The sequence below is a fragment of the Lagenorhynchus albirostris genome, chromosome 12 (genome assembly GCF_949774975.1).
Source record: "Lagenorhynchus albirostris chromosome 12, mLagAlb1.1, whole genome shotgun sequence".
Taxonomy (NCBI): Eukaryota; Metazoa; Chordata; class Mammalia; order Artiodactyla; family Delphinidae; genus Lagenorhynchus; species Lagenorhynchus albirostris.
Window position 1 is genome coordinate 8813010 of NC_083106.1, and position 25930 is coordinate 8838939.

The 25930-nt window shown below is 48.6% G+C and overlaps 1 protein-coding gene across 1 annotated transcript in view; it reads right to left on the reverse strand.

Moving 5' to 3' along the window:
* Positions 1–1968: 1968 nt before the first annotated feature.
* The window catches only part of TULP4 (TUB like protein 4), a 222115-nt gene continuing 198153 nt past the window's right edge, over positions 1969–25930 (reverse strand). The window contains exons 10-15 of the mRNA XM_060167747.1: positions 18925–19069; positions 16170–16314; positions 14058–14151; positions 10866–11009; positions 5895–8404; positions 1969–4200 (exon numbers count right to left, since the gene is read on the reverse strand). Of these exons, the coding sequence (XP_060023730.1) occupies positions 4084–4200; positions 5895–8404; positions 10866–11009; positions 14058–14151; positions 16170–16314; positions 18925–19069 (3155 nt within the window). The 3' untranslated portion in view covers positions 1969–4083. The remainder of the gene's footprint in view (positions 4201–5894; positions 8405–10865; positions 11010–14057; positions 14152–16169; positions 16315–18924; positions 19070–25930) is intronic.

Consider the following 25930-nt stretch of genomic DNA (forward strand, 5'->3'; position numbering starts at 1 on the left):
AATGCATAACCCATGCTTTTCTACAACACGAAAAAAATTTTATCTACAATAAACGAGATCTTAGAACCCTCCCCCTCCCATTTAAAAGAACATATAAACAGAAAATATAGGTACAAGTAAAGTTACAAGAAAATTGCACAAAGCCAAAGAAATGAAAACCATAACCCTTCAGAGCTTCATCAGCCAGGGACAAGGAAATACACAAAAGGTGAAGAGTTTTGAGTTGTGTGCTATGACAAAATTCCAGGAACTCAAACAACATTTGGACACATTTTGTTTCAGCTAACTTTGCTCACAACCCCTGACTTGGCCAAACGATAGATGGCCCACAAGGGGACAAAACGGGTTCCTTCTCGAGAAAACCTCCTGAACGCAAAGCTCGTGCAACACTGCACTGCACAGCACACTCAAGAACTCAAGCCAACCTAGGCATATACTGCTTTGTTCTTTTTTCAACTCACTCTTCAGGGCAAAGTGGTGACTTATTTTAGGGCTGTTCTCTGGGGTGTCCACCGAATAGGGCACACTCATGGGAAGGCTTCTCTGTCTTACCTGGAATCGGTGCTTTTGTATAATTTTATGAGAACAAACATGATTCCAAATGCATTCGTTTCTAGAGGTAAACCTTCCAAAGATATTATTTTAAATGCACTGGTTTACATTCAGTAGGTTGCTCATTAATATAGGAAAAAAAAATTTCTCTACAAAGGGCAATGTTTTGAAACCTTCCTTCCAAGTTTGTAAAATGGAATTGATGAAACTGTTACATTTTGGGCCCTCAAGCCGTTCGAGTTGGTCGACACGAGTTTAGAAAATTGTCCAGGCCATCCTTTCTTTTACAGACAGACAAATGGAGGCCCATGGTCACCCTCCAGTTTTGTGGCAGAGCCGGCTTGATCCCGGGGTCTCCTGACTTTCGTCTATGATTACACGTCTTCGCATGCCCTCGTGGGGCACTCGATGAGGAAGCAACAGCCGTGGATGAAAACACTGCAAACCCTCTGACCTATCCTGCCACAAGAGCTCTGACATCTTCCTGCTTTCTTGGTACCGGTTTTTCTTAGGATATACATACATTCAATGGGTATATGCTATACTCAAAGCTGTGCCTTTGGTTTGATGAAGTAAAACCAAATTTAAAACTGGTTCTCATGTCTGTTAACACACCGCTTCCCTCAAAAAGGCCTGGACTCTGTATGTGGTTGGCTATTTACTGCGCTGATGTTTTTAACTTTAGAGATTCACTGAGGTATCTTAATATTCATAAGTTGCTATTAATGGACACTAAATATGTAGAATTCTGCTGCTTAAAGTACTGACTTTGGTAGCATTTAATAAATTGAGACTGACCGAATGGAAGCATTTTTAAAGTAAGTGAAAACGTCACCATTAAGTGAAAAGACACGCGTCGCCATGGCTGCAGATGCCTGTCTGACTGGACTGGGGACTACGTCTTCCTTCAGGCCAGGGCCGCAGAGCTGAGCGACCGTCGCTCTTCCAGAGGCGGATCCAAGATGGAGGCCTTTGTCCCCAGGTGGGGAAAAGGTCCTTTGGGGAGGGAGCTAAGAATTCAGGAAGTTTAGTTAATTGTTCGTGACACACACTCACTTCCTCTTCACTCATGCATCTGGAGTCTTCATTCCAAGGATTTCCCTCTGTATTTTGCTCTTATTAGGAAAAGTTCTAAAATGTGGTCTTTACATCTCAAAAACCAGTCAGAACTTGAAGAACTGAAACTTACTACTATAATTCCTTTCTTGTGCTACTCTCATTCTCTTAAGTCTCATTTCATTTCACCTTTTATTTTCATTAAAAATAAAGTTTTCAACAGAAGGGGAAATAATATTTTAGGATATGTTATCTCAAAGAAATCTTCTCCTTTTATATAATTGATACCACAAAATGAAAAAAAAAAAGAATTGCTTTTAAAGGATTAATAGGAATTTAAATTGTCCAGTAAAAAAAACCTTCTATCACATCCTTTTTATTTCTTGCAGCAAAATATACTGCCACCAATAAGTCATTACATACTATTTTTCTAAATAAATAATAAAGTGGGCATAACTCACCAGAACATAGTAACAAAATAATTCCTACAAACACTATGAAAGCAAGATAAATAATTAACTTTTGGACAATAAAACAGAGGAACTGCATTTAAATTATTTAGAAATAGGCTATAACCATTATTGCACAGCTGATAATAAGCATTGAAACATCATGTTAAGCTACAGAAACTCATATAAAAGAATTATATAATTCTGAATACATTGCTAAATTCTTTCTGGAAATATTTACCCACCAAAGAATCTGGTTCAATATTTTAAAATATAAAATGGGAAGCTCTGGTATTAGCTGGGAGATGTCCTTCACCATATTTGAAACCTCACCTGTGTTTCTTCTGGGTCTGAAGAAAATGGTAAGTGATGTGATCTTGCATTGGGCCTGTTTCTTTTCTAATTTTTAAACTAAAACAGAAGATTGAAAACAAATTTTTTTTTTGGGGGGGAAATAACGTTTCTGCAGTATCTTCCACCTGTTTGTTTTCAAACAAAATCCAAATTTAGGACCCTAAACTGGTACACAGTTCTTGTGTTCCTGCCCTAAACAACATCACAGATATCAGTAACTGAAAACTATGAACTGGGTCTTGTTATCAGGGCTGAGTATTGCCCTCCGTGGAGGGGGAGGTGGGAAAAGAGAACCTCTGGATTTTTGTTGTTGTTGTTGAAATTAACAAAGAATAGTCAACCAACTACATTAAGTACTGTAACTTTAACCACATTCTCCCAGTGGTTTATCTCCTCAGTAAACAGTCTGTAAGTTAATAAACAACTTTTTTTTTTTTTTCTAGAAAAGCTTGTGGGGCTCTTGTCAAAAGAGTTGATTATAACTCTTATCTTTTCATACCCTGGCAAATGCCTAACATTTCTTTTGCTACATTTCTAATCTGTTGGAAAACATCTCTAACCAACTGAATTTTAACACAGCCCCAAAGAGGAAAGGAGTGCTTTCAAATCAGTGTTGTCAGCATTTTTAGAAAGAGCAAGTATAGAACAGTGTTACCTAATGGGGAAGACACCGCCTCTGGCATGGCTCCCAGGTTCAACAATGAGAGGGGAGAGGGAGTGAAGCCCACTTCTCAGCAGCAGGTCTCTTAAGGAGCCACCACCGCAGCCCAGAAAATCGCTGCCCCACACCACACTACTCGGGGATCTTTCTCCCGAAGTCAATCAGACTGAATGATCGCTGAACCAACGGAATTCTGACGTAGTAGGAAACTAGTGGAGGTTTCAGTGTAAACCTCCTCTGAAGAGGAGCGTGGCCCTTGTACTGCTTCAGGTCACACGACGTGAGCCACCTGCGTGAACACCTGCAGGAGATCCTTCCTCGCCCGTCATCCTTTCCCCTACGAGCTCATGAGCAAATCATATTTATACCTGGTAATAGCACCCCCGTAAAACGCCTACTTTTATTAGTCAAACACAGTGCATTTGCCAAAATACCCCTCATTAATCAAGTCACCTCTGGGGGAATAACATAATATGCGTGAATTAAACGTCCCCCCCACAAGAGAACCTGTACCTTCAGGATTTTTTGGTTGTGTTTTTCTTAACAAGTTTTTTATATTTACACTAGTAGTGATGTTGGAGGAATAATAAAAGCTAGATGTTGTGGAGAATGAAAACAATGCACACTCCTCGTCTAGAAGAACAGCAGGTGAGAAGGCAGTCTAACCTTCCCTCTGAAGGGCCCTTTGTCCCGTCGCCGACATAAGCAAACCCAGTAGGACATTCCCACAGCGACCACGCCTCCTAAACACCACCAGATAGGTGCCTCGCACCCTTTGCTTGCAAACACCGCTCTCCTGTATTTTACTTTTGTTTAAAAAAATAAGAGAAGAAAAAAAAAATAAAGGATAATAAAAACCCAAACAAACAACAACGAAAGGTCAGTGCCCTCCCCTGGGCCTGACAGACGTTTCCAGTTTTGCCCTTGTCTTCTGGTCCCCCGGGCACCAGGCCGTGCAGGCTCCTCCAGCGTCTGCGATCAGACCGCTTTCTCCTCCCCACACCAGTCTCTTCATTTGAGGCGCTGGGTCACGTTGGCCAGGGCAACTGCAAAGGCCTGCACAGCGGAGAAGGGGTACTGGAAGTCCAGGATGTACGCATTGCCGTCAATCCTTCCAAACTGCATCACCTGGGGCGAGGGTGGGGCAGGGAAGCAAAGACGTTAAAGGAAAACCTCCTTGCGGCTCCTGATAGAAGCAGACAGCGCGGCCTGTGAGATATTTCTGCCAACAAAAGCGACTCTGAAAAGCTTCTCAATCTAACTATGAGTTTGTCGGAAATAAACAGATGGAAGAACACGTTAAATCGTGCAGTGGGGAGGCCACAAGCAAAACTCAGAGCATGGAAAGCTCCGCGGGTCAAAGGAAGTGGTTTCTCCACCAAGGAAACAGAAGGAGAAAGAAAACGTAGAGAAAAAAATCTACAGGCTAAGAGGCTTAAGAGAACCACCACCTGTGATCTGTCAGATGTCACGCTGCTCAGAGAGGGACCAAGCAGAGCACACGTGGTCCCCCTTGCACTCCACCTCCTGCACCTGCTTTCCTGTCACCCCAGTGCTTACTGTGACCACACTGTATCATGTTATTATATGATGTTACACATATTTGTTTATGGTCTTTCTTCCATTTTTGTAAACTCCAGGAGGACAGAGATCTCCCCCTGTTTTCCTCAGTGCTCTAAATTTCAGCACTCAGAACTGGGGTTCCCAAACTCTCTGTAAAGGGCTGATGATAAAACATTTTAGACTTTGTAGGTCATATGGACTTTGCCACAGCTACTGAACCTCTGCTGCAGGGCAAAAGCAGCGCAGACAGTACTGAAATAATGGGCGAGGCTGTGTTCCAGTAAAACTTTATTTATATAACGAGGCTGCAGGCTGGATGTGCCTGTAGGCCGTAATTTCCCAACTCCTGGCCAAGAGGATTGCCAGGCATATAGCAAGTGCTCAATAATCATTTCTTGAGCGAATTAATGACGATGAGATTTAAATATGAGCGGTGAAGGGAATTTCCGGGATGGTGGAGAAGGGCAGTCCCAGAACGACAGCTATGCAGTGGGACCACAGCAACAATTCCAGGTTGGTGCAGGAAGAACTGACAAACTACGCAAAGTGCTCAAGTGCACCAAGAAGAGATGTATGTTCTGCCAGAGAACTGGGGAAGGACTTAACAACAGAAACACAGAAAGACAAACAAATGAAAACTGGGTAATTATTACGTCTTGAGTAAAAAGTCTACACGATAAAAAAGGAACTGTAATTAAACCCTAATACGTGGCTCAGAAATGAACCATATTCAGTGGCACAACGAGGGACCAATGACTACTGATTTACCTGCGAAAAGGGGGAAGGGAAAGTTCACATGTTGGGGGGCGTTGGGGTGAAGAAAATGAACCCTTATGGTCCTCAGGAAGAAGTCAGTACATGACGCCCCAAACTAAAAAATCAAGAGATAGAAGTAGGAATGTGTTCTTCGCAAGTACGCTGGCAAACACCAGAAGCAGCACACAGACTTAGCTGTTAGAGCTGGCCTCTGCAGAGCAGCTGTGGGCAGTGGGCAGGTGCCTGCTATTTTCCACATGGCTCTCACAGAACCATCTGACTTCAAAAAATCAGGACATGCGTTACTTCGGGGAGAAATAAAGAAAATATAGCAATAGGCACACTGAAAATTACCAGCCCGACCGGCCCCAGCTAAGAGTCATCAGCCGTTTCCCACATTTCCCATCTGGCCTTCATAAAAATGCTCCCGAAGGCCGAAGTCCAGAGACCTGTCAGGACCAGACAGTGGCACTCGGGCCACACCCCAGCACATGGCTTCTTACCTGCCGCCCCTCCAGCTCGATCTGGAAGTTCTTTGCCGACTCCTGGGTCACCCGCCCCCCGAAGTCCAGCTGGTACACCTGGGTGGCCTCGTTCCAGAGAGGCTGCTTGTTGGCCATGACGTACACGAAGCCCTGGCTGCCCAGCCGCCCGTCCTCTTTCTCGCTGGCTTTCCTGCACTTGAACTCCTCCAGCTCACTGGCCGCCCTCAGGCTCCTCTTGCTCTTCCAGCCCTTCTTGCTGCCCTGGCTCTGGTTCATCAGCTCGTCCCCGCTGATGAACAGCTCCGGCTCGCTCTCCGAACTGTCCTGGAACTCATTTGTCTTATTCAACTTCTTCGACTTCAGCTGGTCTTTCTGACTCTTCACTTTCTTCTTCTCTCTCCCCAGGCGGGGGCTGGAGATCAGGGAATTAAAATCACTCAAAGTCCGAGCCTCCTTCTTCACTTTGCCTTCAGTGATGGCCTGAACATTTCCCTCCTCGGCCCGGCTGTCCAGCCGCTTCCGGTTTTTCTTTCCGAATTTCTCTGTCCGCTGGGGCACTGGGCTCTCCGTCAGGGAGAGGACTTCCTGGAAGTTGTCTGCTGTCTCTACCATCACCTCTGTACCCAGGTGGGTTTGGAGGTCCGTGGGCGGCGGGGACACGAGGGGCTTCTCCACCACCAAGTGCGCCTTGGGGGGAAGAGCGCCCTGGGGGTTCTGCACGGGCGGGCACGCGCTGTAGGAATTCCAAGGGTGCAAGGCGATGGGTGGCAGTTGTAAACTCGAGCAGGCGCTGCTTCCCGGATACATGGGGGGCAGGGGGCAGTAGGAGAGGCTGGGCGGGTAGGCCGTTTGAAGAACCACCGCGGACTCCTGTTGTGCAAACTGTGCTGGGGCCAGAGCGTCTTTCGGGGAGCAGGGAGCCTGCACCCCCGTCAAAGCGGAGGTGTTATAGCCTCCCGGATAGGGCACTCCCATGCCATAGCCTGTCTGGAAAGTGGCAGTAGGGCTGGCGGGAGGCTTGGGGGAGACGAAGGGCACTCGGGACACATCCAGGTGCTGGCTCTGACCTACCATCAGTGGGGACAGCTTCAGGGGGTTGGGCATCGCGGTCTGTGCTGTCCTTTCCTGAGGAACCCAAACATCCTCCCCCAGCACGGGGTCCCACTGGTAGGGGGGCGGCCGCTTCACGGCCACAGCGGCTTCGCTCAGCTGGGGGTGCCTCAGCGGCTTCTCGGCCTGACAGTGCTGGGCCAGCGCCTCGTCCTCTGTGAAGGCCGAGTTGACGTAGTCGGCGCGCTCGCGGGCGCCGTCGCCCGCGCTCAGGAGGCTGTAGGACGACTGGGAAGTCAGCGGGGAGGTGCCGGCCGCGTGCACCAGGCCGATGCCCGGCTGCGACCCCGCGCCCGGCTCCGGCCTCCCCGCCGCGCCCGCGCCGCTGCACTGGCTGCAGGTGTACAGGGCGGGCGGGGGCCGCGCCGGGAACTGCGCCGCGCCCTTTGGCCTGGGCGGGTGCGGCGGCGGCCGCGGGGGCTCGGCCAGCGGCGCCGCCTTGAGCGCCGCCTCGCGGTTGTTCCTGCGCAGCGTGGCGTGGATGAGGCCGCCGTCGGGTCTCTGCCCCGCGCCGCGGCCGGGGGCGCCCAGCGGGCCGGCGAGGTCCGGGTAGGGGGGCGGGTCCCCCGGGGGGATGGAGTAGCGCGGGACCGTCAGGCGGTTCAGGGTGGCGCTGGTGCAGGGCTGCGGGACCTTCTTCTCGGTGGCGGTGAGCCTCAGCGTGGCCGAGCTGCCCGGGCCCGGGAGCGCGTAGGTGTTCTGGGAGCAGAGCATGCGTGTCCGGGGCCGGCACACCTCCTCCACGTTGCCGCTGCTATCGAAGGTGGTGATTCTCTCGTAGCCCAGGGGCGGCTGGTAGTGCGCCGCCGTGGGGTAGGGCGAGAAGTCGCCCTTCTTCAAGCACGTGTCCAGCGGGGGCGGCGGGGGCGGTGGCGGCGGCGGCGGCGCCGCGGTGGTGGGGGCCGCGGGGATGGTTCCCGGGTAGGGGGGTGGGGGGTTCATCTTGGCCACCTGGACCTCCTGGGGGGCGCTGAACACCACCGCGTCCCCCTCGGTAGCCAACTGTGGCACCGGCCGCAGGGCCTTGGCTGGCTTCTGCAGGTGCTCGTGGTCTCGGTCCCCGTGGTCCAGCACGGACAACTGGATGGCCCCCTGTGCTGGCGGGGGCAGGGACAGCTGAGGGGGGTTGGGAATGACGCGGCTCATCTCCACGCCCCCGAAGATCACCTGGCCAGGACTGGAGTAGCGGCTGGCCACTGGGTACTGGGCGGCGCTGTCGCTTGCGTGCTCGGCAGCGCCCACGGCTGTGGTCTGATTGGTCAGGACATCCAGCTGCACATTCTGGTTGGCCAGCAGGGACTGCACCAGCCCGATGCTCTGCGTGGGGGACATCGCTTGAGCCGAGCTGTGGATGGGGGCGATGGGGATGTTCACGGTGCAAGGTGGGTTGTTCTCGGGCACACCAGATGCTCCTGTCACTGAAGGGAAATTAGAAAGATGAACTGCTTACAAACAAAACACTGCCATGAAACTGGGTCAGAATAAGCAACACACCTCTACTCATCCAGTGCTTGTGCATACAGAATGCAGTCGCTACAGAGGAAGGTGTGTTTGCTTAGGGAAAGCTGGACAGTTCACACAAGTTACACAACACTTCCCTAAATGTTTCTAGAAGGACACACAGGCAATCCCAGTGGGTTCTTCAGGGCAGCCTGCAGTCGTCCGTAAGCTAAGGGACGACTCTCCCTTATTTTCAATAAACACCTCTGAACCTTCTGAATTTGGTACCATGTACCTGAATGGCACCATGGCAAACGATTAAGTGTTTAAAAGATGCTTTTAACTTGTGATATTCATAAAACGGCCCCCTCTTTTGTGCAAGAAGAGGGCCCTGGTACAGTATGAAACTCCACTGAGGACTCAGTGCCTAGGCTTCTTTAGAGTGGATTCATCCAGGGTCACGGACTGGTTAGTGTGGGAAGTGTCATGCAGCAGGTGTGTGTCTGAGATTTGTACAGCAATTAAGTTTCTGTAAATAGAACCATGTGAAATGCAGTAGAGAAACCAATGAAAAGACTCCTCTAGCAAATCTGCATATGAGGGGAAGGGTCATTTCCTAATTTAGCTGCTTTTTAGCATTTCAAATGGTATATAAGGTGAGCCCCATTGAATAAACCCTGTAAATATATCCTATTTGTTCACAGTGGGGATTTAATAAAGTGTATATTTGAGCGTTGATCTGCAGACCACGTGCATGTGCTCAGAGCCACTGTCTGAACTGCTCACCGAGCACGGCAAGCTGGCTCATGTGGGCCTCTAAGTGCTGTGTGGCAACCAGTATCCGAGCAGGAAATAGAATTTAACAGGCTAATTGCAGGGGCCGGCTGACCGTTCACCAGAACTTCAGAACGAAACCAGCTGGTTCATGAAAAGCTAAGCCCACCCTCAGCGCCTGTAACAGACTCTCCCCTTCCGGGGGGTCCTCTTGTGAGAGGTAACTATCTCCTGGCTGCACGAATCTGGGCCCTGTCCCAAGTTTTCTACTATTCCTGTTCAGCTTCCTCTTCCAGACGTTCTCTCCTTGGTATAGAATACTGACGACAGGTGTCTTCCCCACTGAACGAGACGAGAGTCTCTGTCGCGTCACGAAGCACTGAGTTTAAACTCTGAGACCAAACGTTCCCTCCTCCACAGGGAACCACAGGCGATTACAACAACAGCGGAGCGTTAGAGAGAGCTCTATCAGTCACGTTCTGGGAGAATGGAAGGCGATAAGGAGAAAGTGTAAAAGATACTCCCAGATCCAAGGCTGTGAACTAGCAGGGCACAGGCTACACGCTCAAGGGTGTGCAGCCTCACCAAACCACAGGCTAACACGGTTGCAAGACCTCGCCCATCAGGGCCGCGTGAGTCCAGAACACCTGCTGCACCCATGAGGAGAGGCAAACCGTCAGAGGACCAACGGCGGCTACTGTCAGAAAGCACAGTCATTTTACAGGTAAAAACCTGGGCTGAGAGAAGGCAGACAACTCCCTCACGTTCAGAGCCTGAGCTGGGATCAGTGTCTAGCCCATCCCATGGCGAGACTAGAGCCCTTCTGTCTGAGAATGACCAGGAACAGGAAAAGTCAGTGGCCCATGCAGGGTTCCTCTGGCTCAGAAACCAGAGACTTTCAGAACCTTGCTTGGTTGTAAGTAGAGGAATCTCTGTGTTTATAAAACTGTTGCAGGTGGACTTCTTTTGAGAATAGTCACAGACAATAATTGGGAGACTAATGAGAATTCATTCTAGTCTGTTAATCAAAATAGGACCCCCTGACTAGAAAGCGCTTAAATGAACCTAAGATGCTATAGATATTTCAAAATCTGTAAACTGGGATTTTAAAACCTTGTACCAGCTTTTACTTTTAACTCACACCAGGCTCTGTTCTATGCATGGAGACCTGCACTGCACTTAAGAGAGAGACGCTGAAATGCACAGGTTTTCTGCCCGCGAGACGGGGCAGGTTTGAGAAACTGGGCTTCGTGGGCATAGGGTCATCTGCGTGACGTCATTCTCTAAGCAGGGACAGAGAGGACGAGGGCTGGCCTAGGGTCCGTGAGACAGGGTTTCGTTTCTGATGTCTGATTGGTCCCGTTAACTTCTCTTTATGCAGGCATGTGACTAGGAGGATGACCCTGAGGGTGCGACGAGGTGGCGGCAGCGCTCACGGCCACCTCCACCTCCATCGCCCTTACTCCGGCAACCCCCCTCCTCCCCAAACTAGTGACGGTGTGTGACCTTTCTGCCGTGACTCCTCACACGCCTTCCAACCTCACTGAGGCAGCAGGCACAGGCTGACGTGCTGTAATCCTCAGCTACCACCACTCTGGCCCCCAACACGACCCACTGAGAGAGGGTGTGGGCTTGTGACAAGCCAGCCGACATGCGTGAACACACCTGGTAAATCATCTTCATCTTCACTGAACACGTTTGGGTTGAAGACAGGTAAATTAACAAAGTCCATGGAAATCTTCCGAACCTCCGGGAGATAGATGGTCATCTGCCGCGGCTGGAGATGCAGGAGGCTGGTTTTATAGATTACTGGTGGGGAGGAGGGGGAAAGCGGTCAACAGAGACAAGCAGAGGGCAGCCAGGGTGCCAGCAGAGTCCCTCTCGGGGAGAGAGATGGGGCTGCGGCGCCCCTGCCCTCCGAAGACAGATCTGTGCGGGCGGGCTGAGCGCCTGAGGGCCGCTGCGCGTCTCCCCCGGCACTCGACCCGCCGCCCTGGACACAGTGCAGATTCAGTGGCAGCAAATTCTCGGTCTAGCCCGGCCACCCTGCCAGTGGTTTGTCCACAGAACCACACATTTTAAATGTTAAAAACATACACTCTTTTTTGGAATGAGTTGGAAATGATATGTATTTTTTTAAACCTCATTTGCAATCAGAAGGATAACCAGAGCGCCGAGCTCAGGGGAATCTCGGGATTTGCAATCAGAAGGATAATTTAGTGAAAATAGTGGTGATAACCAGAGCGCCGAGCTCAGGGGAATCTCGGGCAGTCAAGGAGCTGTTTGAAGGCGACTATGACAGAAGGGGTGACGTGACTCAGGTAGGAATGAAATGCCGCTTTTATTCAGGACTGAATTCTTATCTTACTGACTTGCTATTTCAATTTCACGATCAGGATAGACACTTACGGGGAACTGCCACATGCTTCTTCAAATACTAAGGTTTACTTTGATTAATGGGGACATTTAAGAGAAGGCAACTAAAATATTTAGAGACAAAATAAGCTGAAAAAAATAATGAATCTGAATTTAAGTTTCACGGTAGATTAGAATCAGGATGAAACTGCCCCGTCAACTTTCCCTTTACACTCTTTCCTGTGACATATGTAGAGTTGTTTTAATTATTACTATTTTAAGTTTTGTGTTAAGATAAGCCACACCCTATCTCCACAGCTCTCACCTCCAACAGCCTGGTGGCTGGCTGGCCAGCAGCCCCAGGGCACAGTAGGCTTCCTTTTTTGAAGCACCTCTGTAAGGTGCGTGCTTGGACTGGCGTGGGCTAAGACGATTTTTCCAACCCAGCAGTCCTTACAGGTCTTTTTCATCTCCCTTGCCCACAGAAGAGAATATGCATTTCAGCCTAAAAACTCTGGATGGCCATATAGCTTAAGAATTAATGCATGCATTAAAGTGCTATTCTTTGTCATTCAGATTGACAAAGAGAAATAAAATTAAAAATCTCAGGAGGGATTAAGAAATAACATCAGTTGCCTCCAGAGGGGGTAAGAAAACCTAGGTGCTAGGGGTGAGGACGAGACAGCTTAACCATGCTCCTTTAAACCTTCTGAATTTATTCCATATTTTTAAAATTAAGAAATGTAAAAAATTAAAAATAGAAAATTTCACAGGCCAGATCATTCTAATAGAAAGAAACAAATTATCCAATTATCCAATATAAAGTAACCAACAGCACTCACTTTCTTTTTCTTTTAATAACCACAGGCCAGGCCATACAGACTTCTAGCTTTCCATCCACACTGGTAAGCTTACCAGAGTATTTAATAGGGTGCCCACATGTAATATACCTTCTAAAATCCAAGAGTTAATTTCTTCTCTCTAGTAGAATCAAATGGAAAATTCTCTTCGCTTGACATATGGTACTAGCTAAAACCCTCTTTTTAAAAAGGTCAATGACGAGGACAGTGACTTCACCACAGTCACACAGAAGGCTTTGGTCCCGCGCACTCAGATTCCTCGCACTGCAGCAGCACGGGCCTCAGAGGCACCTACGGGCCCTCCCATCTTAAGGTCTCGTTGACCCACTCGCGGATCTACTCAACGTCCAAGAAATAAGGGCAGACAGAATGAAAAGAGCCAGTAAGTAAATTCCTTCATGCCTTTTTTCAACGTTTATAGTCAGCAGATGGCTAAGTTCTCAGCTTACTGACATGGGGATGGTCACAACCCTCACACAGTGGTATAAGAACCCCGTGTACACCAGCAGCGCACTGCTGAACTACTGAAGAACAGGCTTTTGTGGTCTTCAGAGGGTGTCCAGGTTGTGGAAGATACCCTAAGAGATTTCTTTGCATTATGTACAGGGATAGTCTACTCTTATTTCCTAAGTCAGTTTTATATTTTACCTTTATTCCTCCTCTTCTTTAAGCTGAATAACTTCAAAATGAAAAATCCACCTGCAGCACTGCTTAATAAGCCTCTGAAGATACAGACACGGCAACATATCTTTTAACGTCTGCTTTGCAAGAATTATTTATTTTAAAGGATCTGTGTTTGACACAGCTCTAATAGGCAGATTCAGAATTTAAAAAAAAAAACAAAAAACATTTTTAGTAGGTCACACAGAGCACATTCAAGATGGGGCCCCCAGCCACAGGCTGGCCAAGGCGGCCTTCTGGAGAGGTGTGTGCATGTCAAATGATCAGGCCACCCTACAAGGTGGGGGACACACAGCTGCTCAGCCCACACAGGGCTGTGCCACCAGGAGGAAGCCACTTGGAAAAGGACCTCTGTCATTTCCCTCCCTCACTGTCCCGGAGTAAAAGTGACACGTTAGTGCTACTCACTCAAGTCGGGTACCGAGGAGGACGCACACTCTGGGTCCTCGCCCAGCTCTGTCCTCCGTTGGTTCCATTTTCCCCGATGTCTCAAGCTTCCAACAGACAGGATATTTATCTGGTACTTAGAAATGAAATCTACAAAGATTTACCACTAAGAACTGTACTAACAGTCAGCCCATGTGTTCTAATAGCCTCCAATGCTCTCTTCTCGACTTTCTTGAGAAGTTTCTTTTGCCTCAAGAACCTAAAGACACTGGTACCAAAATCTGCCCACAGTAAAAGGCCAGAAATCAAAATAACCAGAAACCTATCAGAGCTTTTGGTTATTTCTGTCATTTTTATCAGTCAGGGCTTATAGAAAAAAATCAAAGCACCACTGGCAAAAAAAACCCCGATTCGAGGAATAATTCTAATTTTTACAACATCACGGTGGCTAACCTGGAGGTAAAGCACATGCTAACCTTTTGGTGTCGTAAGAGCTCGTGTTTTACTTTAGGCCACTGGAGGTCGAAACTGATTTCTCAGCCTGAGTTCCGACTGGGATGCACGCAGTGCTTACCTGCACCGAGGTTGGTTGGCAGGAAAGCAGCCAAGCCCACGATCTTAAATTTGGTTCCCCAGATATTAGACGTGACCTGAGCAAGATAGTTGTGCTGTGGGGGGGAAGAAAAGAAGAAAAACCACAATCTCTTTCCATATTTTCTATCAATCACTTAAGAAGAATGCCAACACTTTTTGCTTAAAAAGTCGCTGGTGGGCACTGACAGAAATATTCATTCTCTGCATCATTCCACCGTTTTCAATACCAGACGCCGACTACAGCATGCCAGGCCCTGTTTTTAAGTGGTAGCTCACGGGCTGTGATTCTCAGGTCTGGGAGTGAGGGGCGGACGGTGTCCCAGTGTGCCCGTGTGTGGGTAGCTTAGAAAGGTCACAGAAGTGACGTGGGCACATTTTTCTTCACCTCTCCTTTTGCCCCGGTCACTGATCTATTACACAAGGTACCAAGCTCTGACTCCATTCTTAGCCTTGATATTTCCAGTTGCATTGATACCACTATGTTCTGAGACCACCCAATTATGTTTTTTCATTCAATTAAATTTCAAAAAACTTAAAAAGTTATCACTGTAATCAAACCATACATATGTGTAGGGTGTGTGTGTATGCATGTGCAAGGGCAATAATAAAGACAAATAAAATCTAGCTCCTCGGGAAAAGGGAACCCTCCAACACTGTTGGTAGAAATGCAAACGGGTGCAGCCACTGTGGGAAACAGTATGAAGGTTGCTCAAAAAACTAAAAATAGAACTACCATATGATTCAGCAATTCTATTTCTGGGTATTGTTCTGAAAGTGAAACTCCCAAGACACTAATTTGAAAAGATATGTGCATCCCAAAGTTCATAGCAGTATTATTTAAAATAATTAAGGCATGGAAGCAACCTAATTACCCATCAATAGATGAATGGATACAGAAGCTGTGGTACACACACACACACACACACACACACACACACACACAGGAATACGGCTCAGCCATACACAGAATGAAATCTTGCCATTTGCTAACAACATGGATAGACCCAGAGGGTATATGCTAAGTGAAGTAAGACAGACAAAGGCAAATACTGTATGATCTCACTTATATGTGGACTGTAAAAAACAAACCAAATGAACAAATACAACAAAACAGAAACAGACTCGTGGAGAACAAACAGGTGGTTGCCAGAGGGGAGGGTGGGGGGGGATGAGTGAAACAGGTGAGGGAGATTAAGAGCTACAATTCCAGTTACAAAATAAATAAATCACAGGGATGAAATGTACAGCATGGAGACGACAGTCAATAATATTATAATAACTTTGTATGGTGACAGACAGTAACTAGATTTATCACAGTGACCATTTTGAAATGTATAAAAGTATCAAATCACTACATTGTACACCTGGAACTAACATAGTGTTGTAGGTCAATTACACTTAAACCTCCCCCCTGCCCACACACATACACACAGGCACCGAGAGCTCATAAGCTAATGGAGGAGATCAGGCTTGTAATTATTTGCAGACAGAGAGTCACGGAGCAATGTTATAAGGGAGCTATAAACAACATGCTTTGGGGTTACTCTGGCTGAGTCAGGGAAGGAAGGCTTCGGCATGGAGGTGAACTTATATCTGGAAGCGTGAAGGCAGAAACAAGGGGGAGGAGACGAGAGGATGGGCCCGATGACCTGGAGATGGAGACGCAGGCAGGACAAAGGCACAAAGGTGGGAAGAGGCCAGTCAACAGCGAGGCTGCAGCCCCCGGGGTGAGGGGGACCAGGAGGGAGACAGGCAGGCCAGACTGCGGGGCCGCAGCTGGGGCTGGGCTCCCGCAGACACTGGGAGTCACTGGGGGTCAGGAGCAGTTTGAGGGAGCAGAGGTGGACATGAGGATATGTCTCAAGCAGAGCTGCCTGGGAGAAGGTTCTCGTGGGAGCAGCAGGGATGCCCGAGGTGGGAGGGAGGCCCAGCGGGATGAAGAGGTGGCAGGGGCACCGAGGGGGGCAACCAGGGCTCTTCTCCAGGGCGCCCGGGTCGGGCACTGCCGTCCCAGGCACGGAGACGGTCCCGAGGGCTCAGCTGCTGTCATGCACGCACAAGGAGGGGTGCGTGGCGGGGCTCAAGACACTACCTGAGTGATGTCTTCAAAGGGAAACTCCCTCCGCGTCAGGCTGGGCGAGCCGATGGACGGCTTGCGCATGGGCAGGCGAGGAGACCGGGATATCTCCTGAGCCGCACGCGACAGCTTGGGGGACTTCCGAGCCTCGATGTTGATCCTGCAGAGACGAGGCCACGCGTCAGGCACCCACCGGCGCTCCCGGACCCTCCTCACTTTCTAGCAGCCCCCCGTGGTGTCACTCTCTCAGAGGCTGGGCCCTTAATTTAATCAAGTCCCTCCCACCTGCTTTTGCCTTACGAACATGAGGAAAGGACAGAATCATATATCAAATAGCATATATTTAGAGTATACTGCGGTTAGATGAAGCGATTCATTTGTAAGGAACCCCTGAGAATTAACTTTTACTTCCTATTGACGAAGAGTATGTTTAGAAATGCCTTCTGCCGGGGATTTACAAAATTAGTCCCGGGGAAAATGGTGGGTGGGAAGGGTTATTTCTCACCTTAAGACCACAATGATTTCACAATTCCTAATACATAATGTTTGGAATTCAACAGACTTATCTAGCATTTCACCACCTGCAATATTTAAATTAGATCTAAAGTTTGTCTTCAGTTCCTATGCTTATGACATGGGGAACATACGTGTTTAATGCCAATCTACCCCGAAGAGAGTATTATAAAAATGAACATGGTAAGGTTGATGGCGTTCTATGAAGGAAAACCATGAAGCCTCACATATACTGCTTGAGAGCTTGATAAGATATCTAGGGCTGAGGGGGACAGAGCTGGTTAAATCTCCGTGCGAGGACAACCAGCCTGGCTGCTGTGTGCAGGGGATTCAACGCTGGGAAAGACGGAAGGAAGGAGGACCAGCTCTGGAGACTGCCGCACCCAGGAACTTCAAATGGACATTTACACGTGAAGGATTTGACTACTTATGTGTTAAATGGCCTCTCTGCTTAAGTAACGGGAAAAGCGGAAACACCGCAGAAGTGTAGGAAAGTTCATAATCTAATTTGCAAATTAACAAGCTTAGAATAAAAATGAAAAAAGAAATCAATCAGGTTGCTAGAGCAAATGGATATCTACACGGGAAAAAACCCAAACATTTACCCCTAACTCATATTTACACAAAAATCAATCTGCGGCATAAAATTCATCTGAGAGCGAAACGTGAAAGCTAAAACTTTACAGAGCATCCAAAAGAGAACAGAAGAACGTCTTCATGACCTTAGGGTAGACACAGATTTCCTCAACAGGACAAAAAAAGAAGAAATGCACATATTAGATTGTATGACAATCCATGTATCTGCCAAAGGACTCATAGTCAGAAAACACAAGACACCCAAATGGCGAACAAACGTATGAAAACTTGCTCAGCATCATTAATCACTGGAGATAACTAGGATTAAACTACTGGGTTGGCCAAAAAGTTTGTTCGGGTCTCCCATAAGATCATATGGAAAAACCCAAACGAATTTTTTGGCCAACCCAATACAACCAAATACCGCCTCCCACCCACCGGAATGCATACAATTTTTTAAGTGACCTTCAACTGCGGGTAAGAATGGGAGCAGTGAGAGCTCTCATACACTGCTTGTGGGAATTTGAAATGGTACAGGCACCTAGGGATACTGTTTGGTAGCTTCCCATAAAGTTCAACACATGTCTACCCCATGGCCCTGCAACTCCCCTCCTAAACAAGTGCATATGTCCCCAGAAGGTCTTGTATAAGAACATCTACAGTTGGTTTTGATTCATAACAGCTCCAAACTGGAAACTACCAAATATCCATCAATTGGTAAATGGAATACATTATAGTATATTCGTAACAAGGGAATTTCATAGAGCAAAAAAAGAGAAACTGCTGATATACGCAACGACATACATGAATCAAAATCATTATGTTGAGCAAAAAAGCCTAAAAAAAAAAAAAAGAGCAAGTATTGTTTGACGCCATCTATATGAAGTTCAAGAACAAGCAAAACCAACCTACAGCAATAGAAGTCAGAATGGTGCAGGTATCGAACAGGAAGGGCCCAGGGAACCCTCCAGGGTGATGGAAATCTCATCTTCAACTGGGTGGTGAATACACTGGTTTATCAACTACACCGTGCTTATGTGTTTAAGATCGGGCGGGACTCTATCTGTATGTGAATTATACCTTGGTTTTGCACAGCATCACAGAGGGATCTTAGTGAAGATCTGGTCCACCCTTTAACTTCCATAGATAAGGAAAGTGGTGTCCAGGTCAGGGAGCCAGGATGGGGCACGTGGGGTTTCTTATCTACAACACCATAGCCCCTTCCACCTCCTCTCAGCTTTCTGCCACTCCTTAGGACAAACTTTAGGATCTAATTTTTTTTAGTTCACTATTTTTTCCCTATTACAGAATTATAGGCATGTAATTCTGCACTTTCTTTAACACATTACATACACCATAAAAACATTTTTCTTACTTTTCTCAAACTGGAAGGTAAAACGAGCTCCCTAGCTATGGCCACCCCATGCCACCCACCGTCAGTGCTAACCACCCCTGGAATTTCTGCGGGTTTAGCAGACTTGCTACTGGATGTTTTTTTCTATCCCAAAGGCAAGGATGAAGGAAGCTGTGATTACTGCAGGCAGATCTTCCAGATGAAAGGCGACGACGCCCTCTGGCTGTGCTCTTCAGCTGCTGGTTTCAGTGGGATTCTGCTGCAGACACAACAGACACACCTCCGGAGACACAAAAAAGGGAGCGCACCCCTGAAGACCGAAATTACCTTGGGAGTTTGGGTGATTTGCTAGCTCGGGAGATTTTGGGAGACTTCTTGGCAGCCCAGTCATCACTCAGTTCAATGTCACTGGAGTCTGAGCAGTTGCAGCTGTCAATCATCGTGGAAATCAGGCTGTTTCCATAGATTTCATCTGGTAAGACACCAACCAGCAAAATTTAGGGGAGTAATGTCAATTAGACCCTAACAATGGTCATTACTAGAAACCAGAGGACAGACTGACTCTGACAGGCCATCAGTTTAAGTCTAGAAGTTGAAACAGAAAGGAGCAGGACATTGTTTTCCATCTACCTTTTTATGCTCTTACATTTCCTAAGCAAAAGTAGGCACTTCTACTGCTATCAAAATGGGCATGAATTTTAACGCCTCTGGAATGTACAAAACAGTCTGGCCCTGTTTACTGTGCGGAAGGCTGGAGCCAAAACGGCTGTGCTGTTGCGCCTCATGACACATCAGGCAGCCACCTGGGGCCACACAGGCTTGCGGCGGCCCCGGAACCCACGCCAAGCAAGGGGCTTGCTGACTCAGTGACTCCCCTGAGGGCCTGCTGCTGGCCTGGGACCTAGGAAGACCCCAGTTGGTTCCAGGCCTGCTCTGGACTAAGACCCATGTCAGGTCTGTTCCAGGGACTCCCAGAAGTTTACGTCTGGATGCCAGGTGGTCTTGGAAGTGCCACAAGGTTGCCGGTGGGCCTTGGATTTTCCACCTGCAGGAGCTGCTGGCTTGCTTCGAGCAATGGCTGGAATGAGACCCATGCAGTAGAACATTGGGCGGTAGCTGTGGGCTCCACTGAGGTGCCTGTATGGGGGCCAGCTGGCCATCAGGCAGAAGATGATGTGCACAGAGCAGGCTGTCACCAAACCGCTGAGTAGATGAAGTTCACATTTAACATCCTCCCCAAATCCCCTCTCCTTTGCTGCCTTCCTCACACCCTCACCCCCGAAAACCCCCCGAAACCCAGCTCTGCCCTCACTGGAAGTACCCCGTGCTTCAGAATCACTTTGCTGACAAAGCCTCATCCCTCCAGGCTCCGAGAGCCTTGCCAGGTAATAGAAAAAGGCACGTGAACTAATTTATAGAACGTGAGTGATCGGATCGTTCAAAAGGGCTGTTTATACTGGAAAGGATGAGTCTGTTAATCCAAACTCGGAGCCAAGTTTCTGAGCATGTGGAGATGACATCTGTGAACAGGGGCCTCTCGGAGGCCACAGGAGGCAAAGCAGAACAACTCGGCAGGGAGGCTGCTGACGCCCAGCCCGTCACTACCTCACCCCCTTAAGCTGCCGCCTGAATCAGGAGGCACAGCTCCGGCACCCAGCGAGCCAGAGTGCTGTGCATCTGAGTTCCACCACGCCCCGAGCAGTGCTTCCTACTACTTCATTTATAATTAGTCACGAATTATTCCTGGATCAAAGGAAGTTTGGCCATGATTCAAACAGGCATGTGACCTCACAGAACACTTTCGCGTGTTCATGAGCACATACCCAGTCCACAGACCTGAGGAAGTTTAGTAACACAACTCAACGCTGACCTACACTTGTTAACCACTGCTATACACCATACCGTTTGCTCGTTTCCTTCACTGAAGTCTTAGTCTGTTTGGGCTCCTGTAACAAAATACCACACACTGCGTGCCTTATAAACAACAGAAATTACTGTCTTGCAGTTTTAGAGGCTGGAAGTCCAAGGTCAGGGTACCAACATGGCCGGGTTCTGGTCACGCCCTCTTCGGGACCGTAGACTGCTGACCTCTCACCGTGTCCTCACGTGGCAGAAGGGGCCAGGGATCCTCCTGCAGGCTCTTTTATAAGGCACTAATCTCATGAGTATAAAGGCTCTGCCCTCATGACCTAATCACCTCCCCAAGGCCCCACCTCCTAAACCATCTCACTGGGCGTCAGAATTTCAACACCTGAATCCTTTCAGGGGGCACAAACATTGGTAACTACTTTATTAGGTGTCTCCCTAGTGTGTAATTTCGCCATAATAATGAAACATGAAACGGGAACATTAGAAAGGACATAATAAAACATGAGAAGTGAGTAACAAAATTATAAGGACTTTATTGTGAAATACAAAATATGTGAATGCATTTAAGGTGTGTATTGGTTCATGGCAACACTGTGCAAATAACTGATTTTGTAGGTTGTACCTAAGCACTTGTCTTCCAAGACTTTTGTTCATAAGTTATTTTTTTTTTGCTTGTTTGTCTCCTCATTTGACACTGCATTTTTTTTTTCTTGCCAAATTTCTTCCTTCATTAACAGAGATACGTTGGGACTTCCCTGGCAGTCCAGTGGTTAAGAATCCGCCATTCCACTGCAGGGGGCACAGGTTCGATCCTTGGTAGGGGAACTAAGATCCCGCATGCTGCATGGTGCGGCCAAAAAAAAAGAGAGATAGTGGTTTCCAAATACTAGGCTGCGTATTTGTGGCTGAGCTTTGTGTTGCGCTGGGAAATGCCCCTACACTGTTGTTCGTGTTCTTGGCATACGGTCCCACGTCCGCTGATAGATGTTCCAAAGTTCTATGAGAAACATGGGTTCAGCTCTGCACCTTTGAGGCCCTCGGCTTCCTTCTCCTCCAACATAGTGTGTTTCAAAATAGGAAACCAACTCTCAGGGCAAATCATCGTCATCTGTTAGCCCAATAAAGCCATCAGTAACGTCACTAACTGGGAGAAATGCTAGTGCATTTCAACCAGCCGAAACCAAACTGTCAAACCAAAGTGTCAATCAGTTATTTTATTTTTCACAGCAAAGGTGTCTATGGCAAGAGGCTTGTGGCAAAAACACCGGACATGGGCTTAAACAACAGAAATTTATTTTCTCAGTTTGGGAGGCTGGAAGTCCAAGATAAAGGTGCCTGCAAGGTCAGGTTCTGGTGAGAGCTCTCTTCCTTTCTTGCTGATGGTCCCCTCTGCACCGTGTCTTCACAAGGACTTTCCTCAGTGCGTGCATGTGTGTGTGTGTGTGTGTGTGGGAGAGGGAGGGAGGGAGGGAGGGAGGGAGGGAGGGAGGGAAGGGGGAGAGAGACAGAGAGAGAGAGAGAGAGAGAGAGAGAGAGAGAGAGAGAGAGAGAGAGAGAGAGAGAGAGAGATCTCTTCTTTCCCTTCGTCTTACAAGGCCACCAGTCTTACTGGATCAGGACCCCACGCTTACAACAGCCTCGTTCAACCTTAATTACTCCTAAGAGCCCGAACTCCAGAGTCCACAGCATTCCACCCCTGCTGCCCCGCTCAAATTCATGGCAAGCTCCCATGCAAAATACACTCATCCCATCCCAACAGCCCCCAAAGTCTTATTACCTCATACCAGCATCAACACTCTCATCTAAAGCCCAAAGTCTCACGTAAATATCATCTAAATCAGATGTGGGTGAAACTCAAGGTACAATTCACACTGAGGCAAAATTCCTTTCCGGATGTGAACCAGTGAAAGCAGACATGTTATGTGAATCCAAAATACAGCTGTGGGACAGGCACAGGGGAAGGATTTCTGCTCCAAAAGGGAGGAGAAAAAGGAAAGAAAGAAAGGGCGATGGGTCCTACGCAAGTCCAAAACCTAGTAAGGGGAATTCCATTAGACCTTAAGGCTCAAGAATAATCCCCTTTGGTTCAATACTCTGTGTCGCCTCCGTGGTACGCTGGGCTGCGGTTCAAGGCTCTGGGCTGAGGCCGTCTTGCCTGTTGAAACCGCAGCAGTGGCCCTGCTGACCTCTGAATCGCCGCTGGGGTCATTCTCCCTCTTGAAGAACAGAGTACGTTCCTACAAACAGCTCTCTCATCCCATCCCGGCAAATCCAAGATGTCCAACAGCCTGCCTTCACCTCGTCCTGTGTGGAAAGGCTGAGAATTTTCCAAATCTTCAAGTTCTGGTTCCTTTGTACTTAACAATTCCTTCTTCAATTCGTCCTCCCCTTTCTCGTTTTATTCTAAGCAGTCCCGATGAACCAAGCCACTCCTTCCAAACCACTTAGAAATCTCCTGGGGTAAATATCCAGTTTCACTGGCTTGCAAGTTTTATCTTCCACAAAACACCAGAACACACTTCAGCCACGTTCCCTGCCGCTTTATAACAAGAGTCACTTTCCTCCAGTTTCCAATAACATGCTCCTCACTCTGCCCGAGACGTCACCAGAGATCGCCCTAACTTCCATATTTCCAAGGTGTCCCTCAGAACTCCTCCAGCCTCTACCCAGGACCCAGCGCCAAAGCTGCTTCCACATCTGCAGGTATCTGTTCCAGCAGCACCCCACTTCTCAGTACTACAGTCTGTATTAGTCAGGGTTCTCCACACACGTACAGGAAAAGGGAGCGAGAGGAGGGGAACTGGCTTGTGCGGTAATGTTGGCTGAGAAGTCCCAAGGTCAGGGGGCCAGCACGGCCGTGTCCTTGGCTTGCAGACCCACACCTTCTCACTATGTGCTCCCATGGCCTCTCCTTGGTGTGTGCACATGTTGGGGGGGGGGGGTTAGTGTGTGCGCGCGCGCGAGAGAGACAGAAACAGCGCGCGCACGAGAGAGAGACAGAGAGAGAGCACGTGCGCAAGAGAGCGCATGAGAGAGCGAGAGCGCGAGAAAGAGCGAGAGAGCACGCAAGAGAGAGCACGTGAGAGAGAGAGAGAGACAGAGAGAGACAGGGAGAGAGAGAGAGAGAGGGAGGGGGAGAGGGAGAGGGAGAGGGGGGAGGGGAGAGAGAGAGAGCTCCCTCCTCATTTTCTTAGAACGCTATCAATCCTATCGGATTAGGAGCCCACCGTTATGACAGCGTTAATTACCTCCTGTCTCCAAAATGCAAAGCCCTGTCTCCAAAATGCAGTAACCCTGGGTTAGGGCTTGAACATGTGAATTTGGGGGGCACACAATTCAGTCCATCGCAAGCTCTAAGGATTCCTTTTGAGAATCCTTTGAGAACTGGTGGATTTCTGCTAAAAAAATTATTGGGATTCATGTTATCTATTATAAAAACATACAGCGGTAATGTTGAGGAACATCTGTTAAGTTGCTTGGAGAACATCTACAACAGTGGATCACAGACTTTAGAACATAACAATCACCTGCACACCCATTAATCTGCAGATTTCTAGGCTTCCCTCCAGACCTGCTGAGTTAACCTAAGGGGCAAAAGCCCAGGAATCTCTATTTAAGTAAGTATTCCAGGTGACTTACAGGGAGGCGGCCCATGGACCACACGTGAGAAACAACGATGTGCAGGTTTGGAAGAGTTAATCCGCTTCTCACGATGAGCAATTCCTGGCTTCTCCTGGTCAGGGAGCTTTTCCTCCTCTGCACCCATTTACGTTCACCATTCAGCTGGTAATTAGTCATATTCTGCCTGTGATACATCTTCTATTTTTGTCTCAAGGTATTTAAATCTTGACTTTTTAAATGAACTTTTCGAGTGTTGTCTTGCCGTCCAAAAGGGATTATAAACTCCTTGAAAGCAGAGACGCCCTGGCGTTGCTTCACAGCTGCAGGAGATTCAAGGACCGTGTACAAAGTAGGCACCAAACACACCTTATTGAATCACTTTGCTTTACAACTTTTAACTTCTTTTAACTACAGAAATAAAACATCTCCTCCCCCCACCCCCCGGCTTCTGTCCTGTTCTTCAGCAGGGAATCCATGCACCCGGGGAACAGAGGCAAGCTCTGCACTCGAGTTCCCCTCCAGATGTCACCTGAGCATAGGCTCTATGAAGTCACGTGCCCGGGAGGAACCTGGGAGGCAAGAGCGCCCGTGAGAAGCCGGGACGCGTGTGCCGCTCAGCCCTTCTTCACACGTCCCCTCGTTGGCCACGCTCATTGTCAACAGCTCTCTTCTTTCCCATCCCCTGAAACGCATTTTCCTTCCAAGTTCACGTCCACTGCTCGCCTGTTCTCCTCACTTTGCCTTCCTGCCTCCACCTGCCTCCTCACCAGCCTCCACTCCTTCTACTTGCTCTCCCTGCTCCTGAAGACAAAACTGACTAAGGTAAGTATAGCTGTACTGCTTTCAATTTTATACAGTAACACTGGTAGCAGAATGTTGCCACAGATGCTGAGTGAATAAAGAAAAGCAGACAGAGGTGGATTGACTATATAAAACACTAGAGGGGCAAGGAGGCTGAGAAAGCCCACTGCACTGTGACAGGAGGATGACTCTGGTCGTCCCACGACCTGTGGCTTTGGGGACATAATGAGGGGCAGAGCCCAGCTTAATGGGCAGGAGCGTGAGTGGGAGACGGGAAGTGGAGAGAATAAAGATGAACTAATGGAAACAAACCCAATTCAGCTCGTGTCGTTTCGAGGTCAGGTGCGTGCCAGGCCCTGGGGGTACCATGATGACTCAGTTCCCTCCCCACAGGTCCCCGGGATTCGGGGGCCAGATGGAGCCCTCACGTGACAACCACCGCGGGCCCTGAGGGACACGGCGACGGGCAAGACTCCACAGGGAGGCGACAGCACCTTCGGGCCGGCAGGTCCTGCTGGCGGGGACACGCAGGCCATGCCAGTCACCAGGTGGGGGCCCCGGGCTAGCACACACGGTACCAACAAAAAGAACACGGTTCCTTCCCTTGAGGCTCCCAGAGAGAAGTACGCAGAGAGCACCTGGACACACCACCGAGTCATGAAGACCAGTCTAGGAGGGTTTCTGGAAGGCAGGGGTGGTTCACCACGCCAAAATCTCTATGGGTGAACAAGCAGTTTTCCTTGGAGGTCGGCTACAAAGCAGTTAACGGTGGATTAGAGAGGAGCAGAAGCAAGGTGCTAGCGGGAGGCTGGGGGGCAGGCTGAAGGTCTGACAACTCCAGTTCTATCGTTCCCTCTGGGGGGCGGAGGCAGCACCTCACTACTACTTTCCGATGGCCTCCACCAGCACACGAAGGTCCTCAGTGAACACCTGATGAGTAACCGACAGAGGAAGTCGCCATTCCCAGAAGGCCTATGCCAGCTTCCCCCGACTGGAGCCCGCGCTGCCTCTACAGACCCGGCCACACTGAAGCCGCACAAAA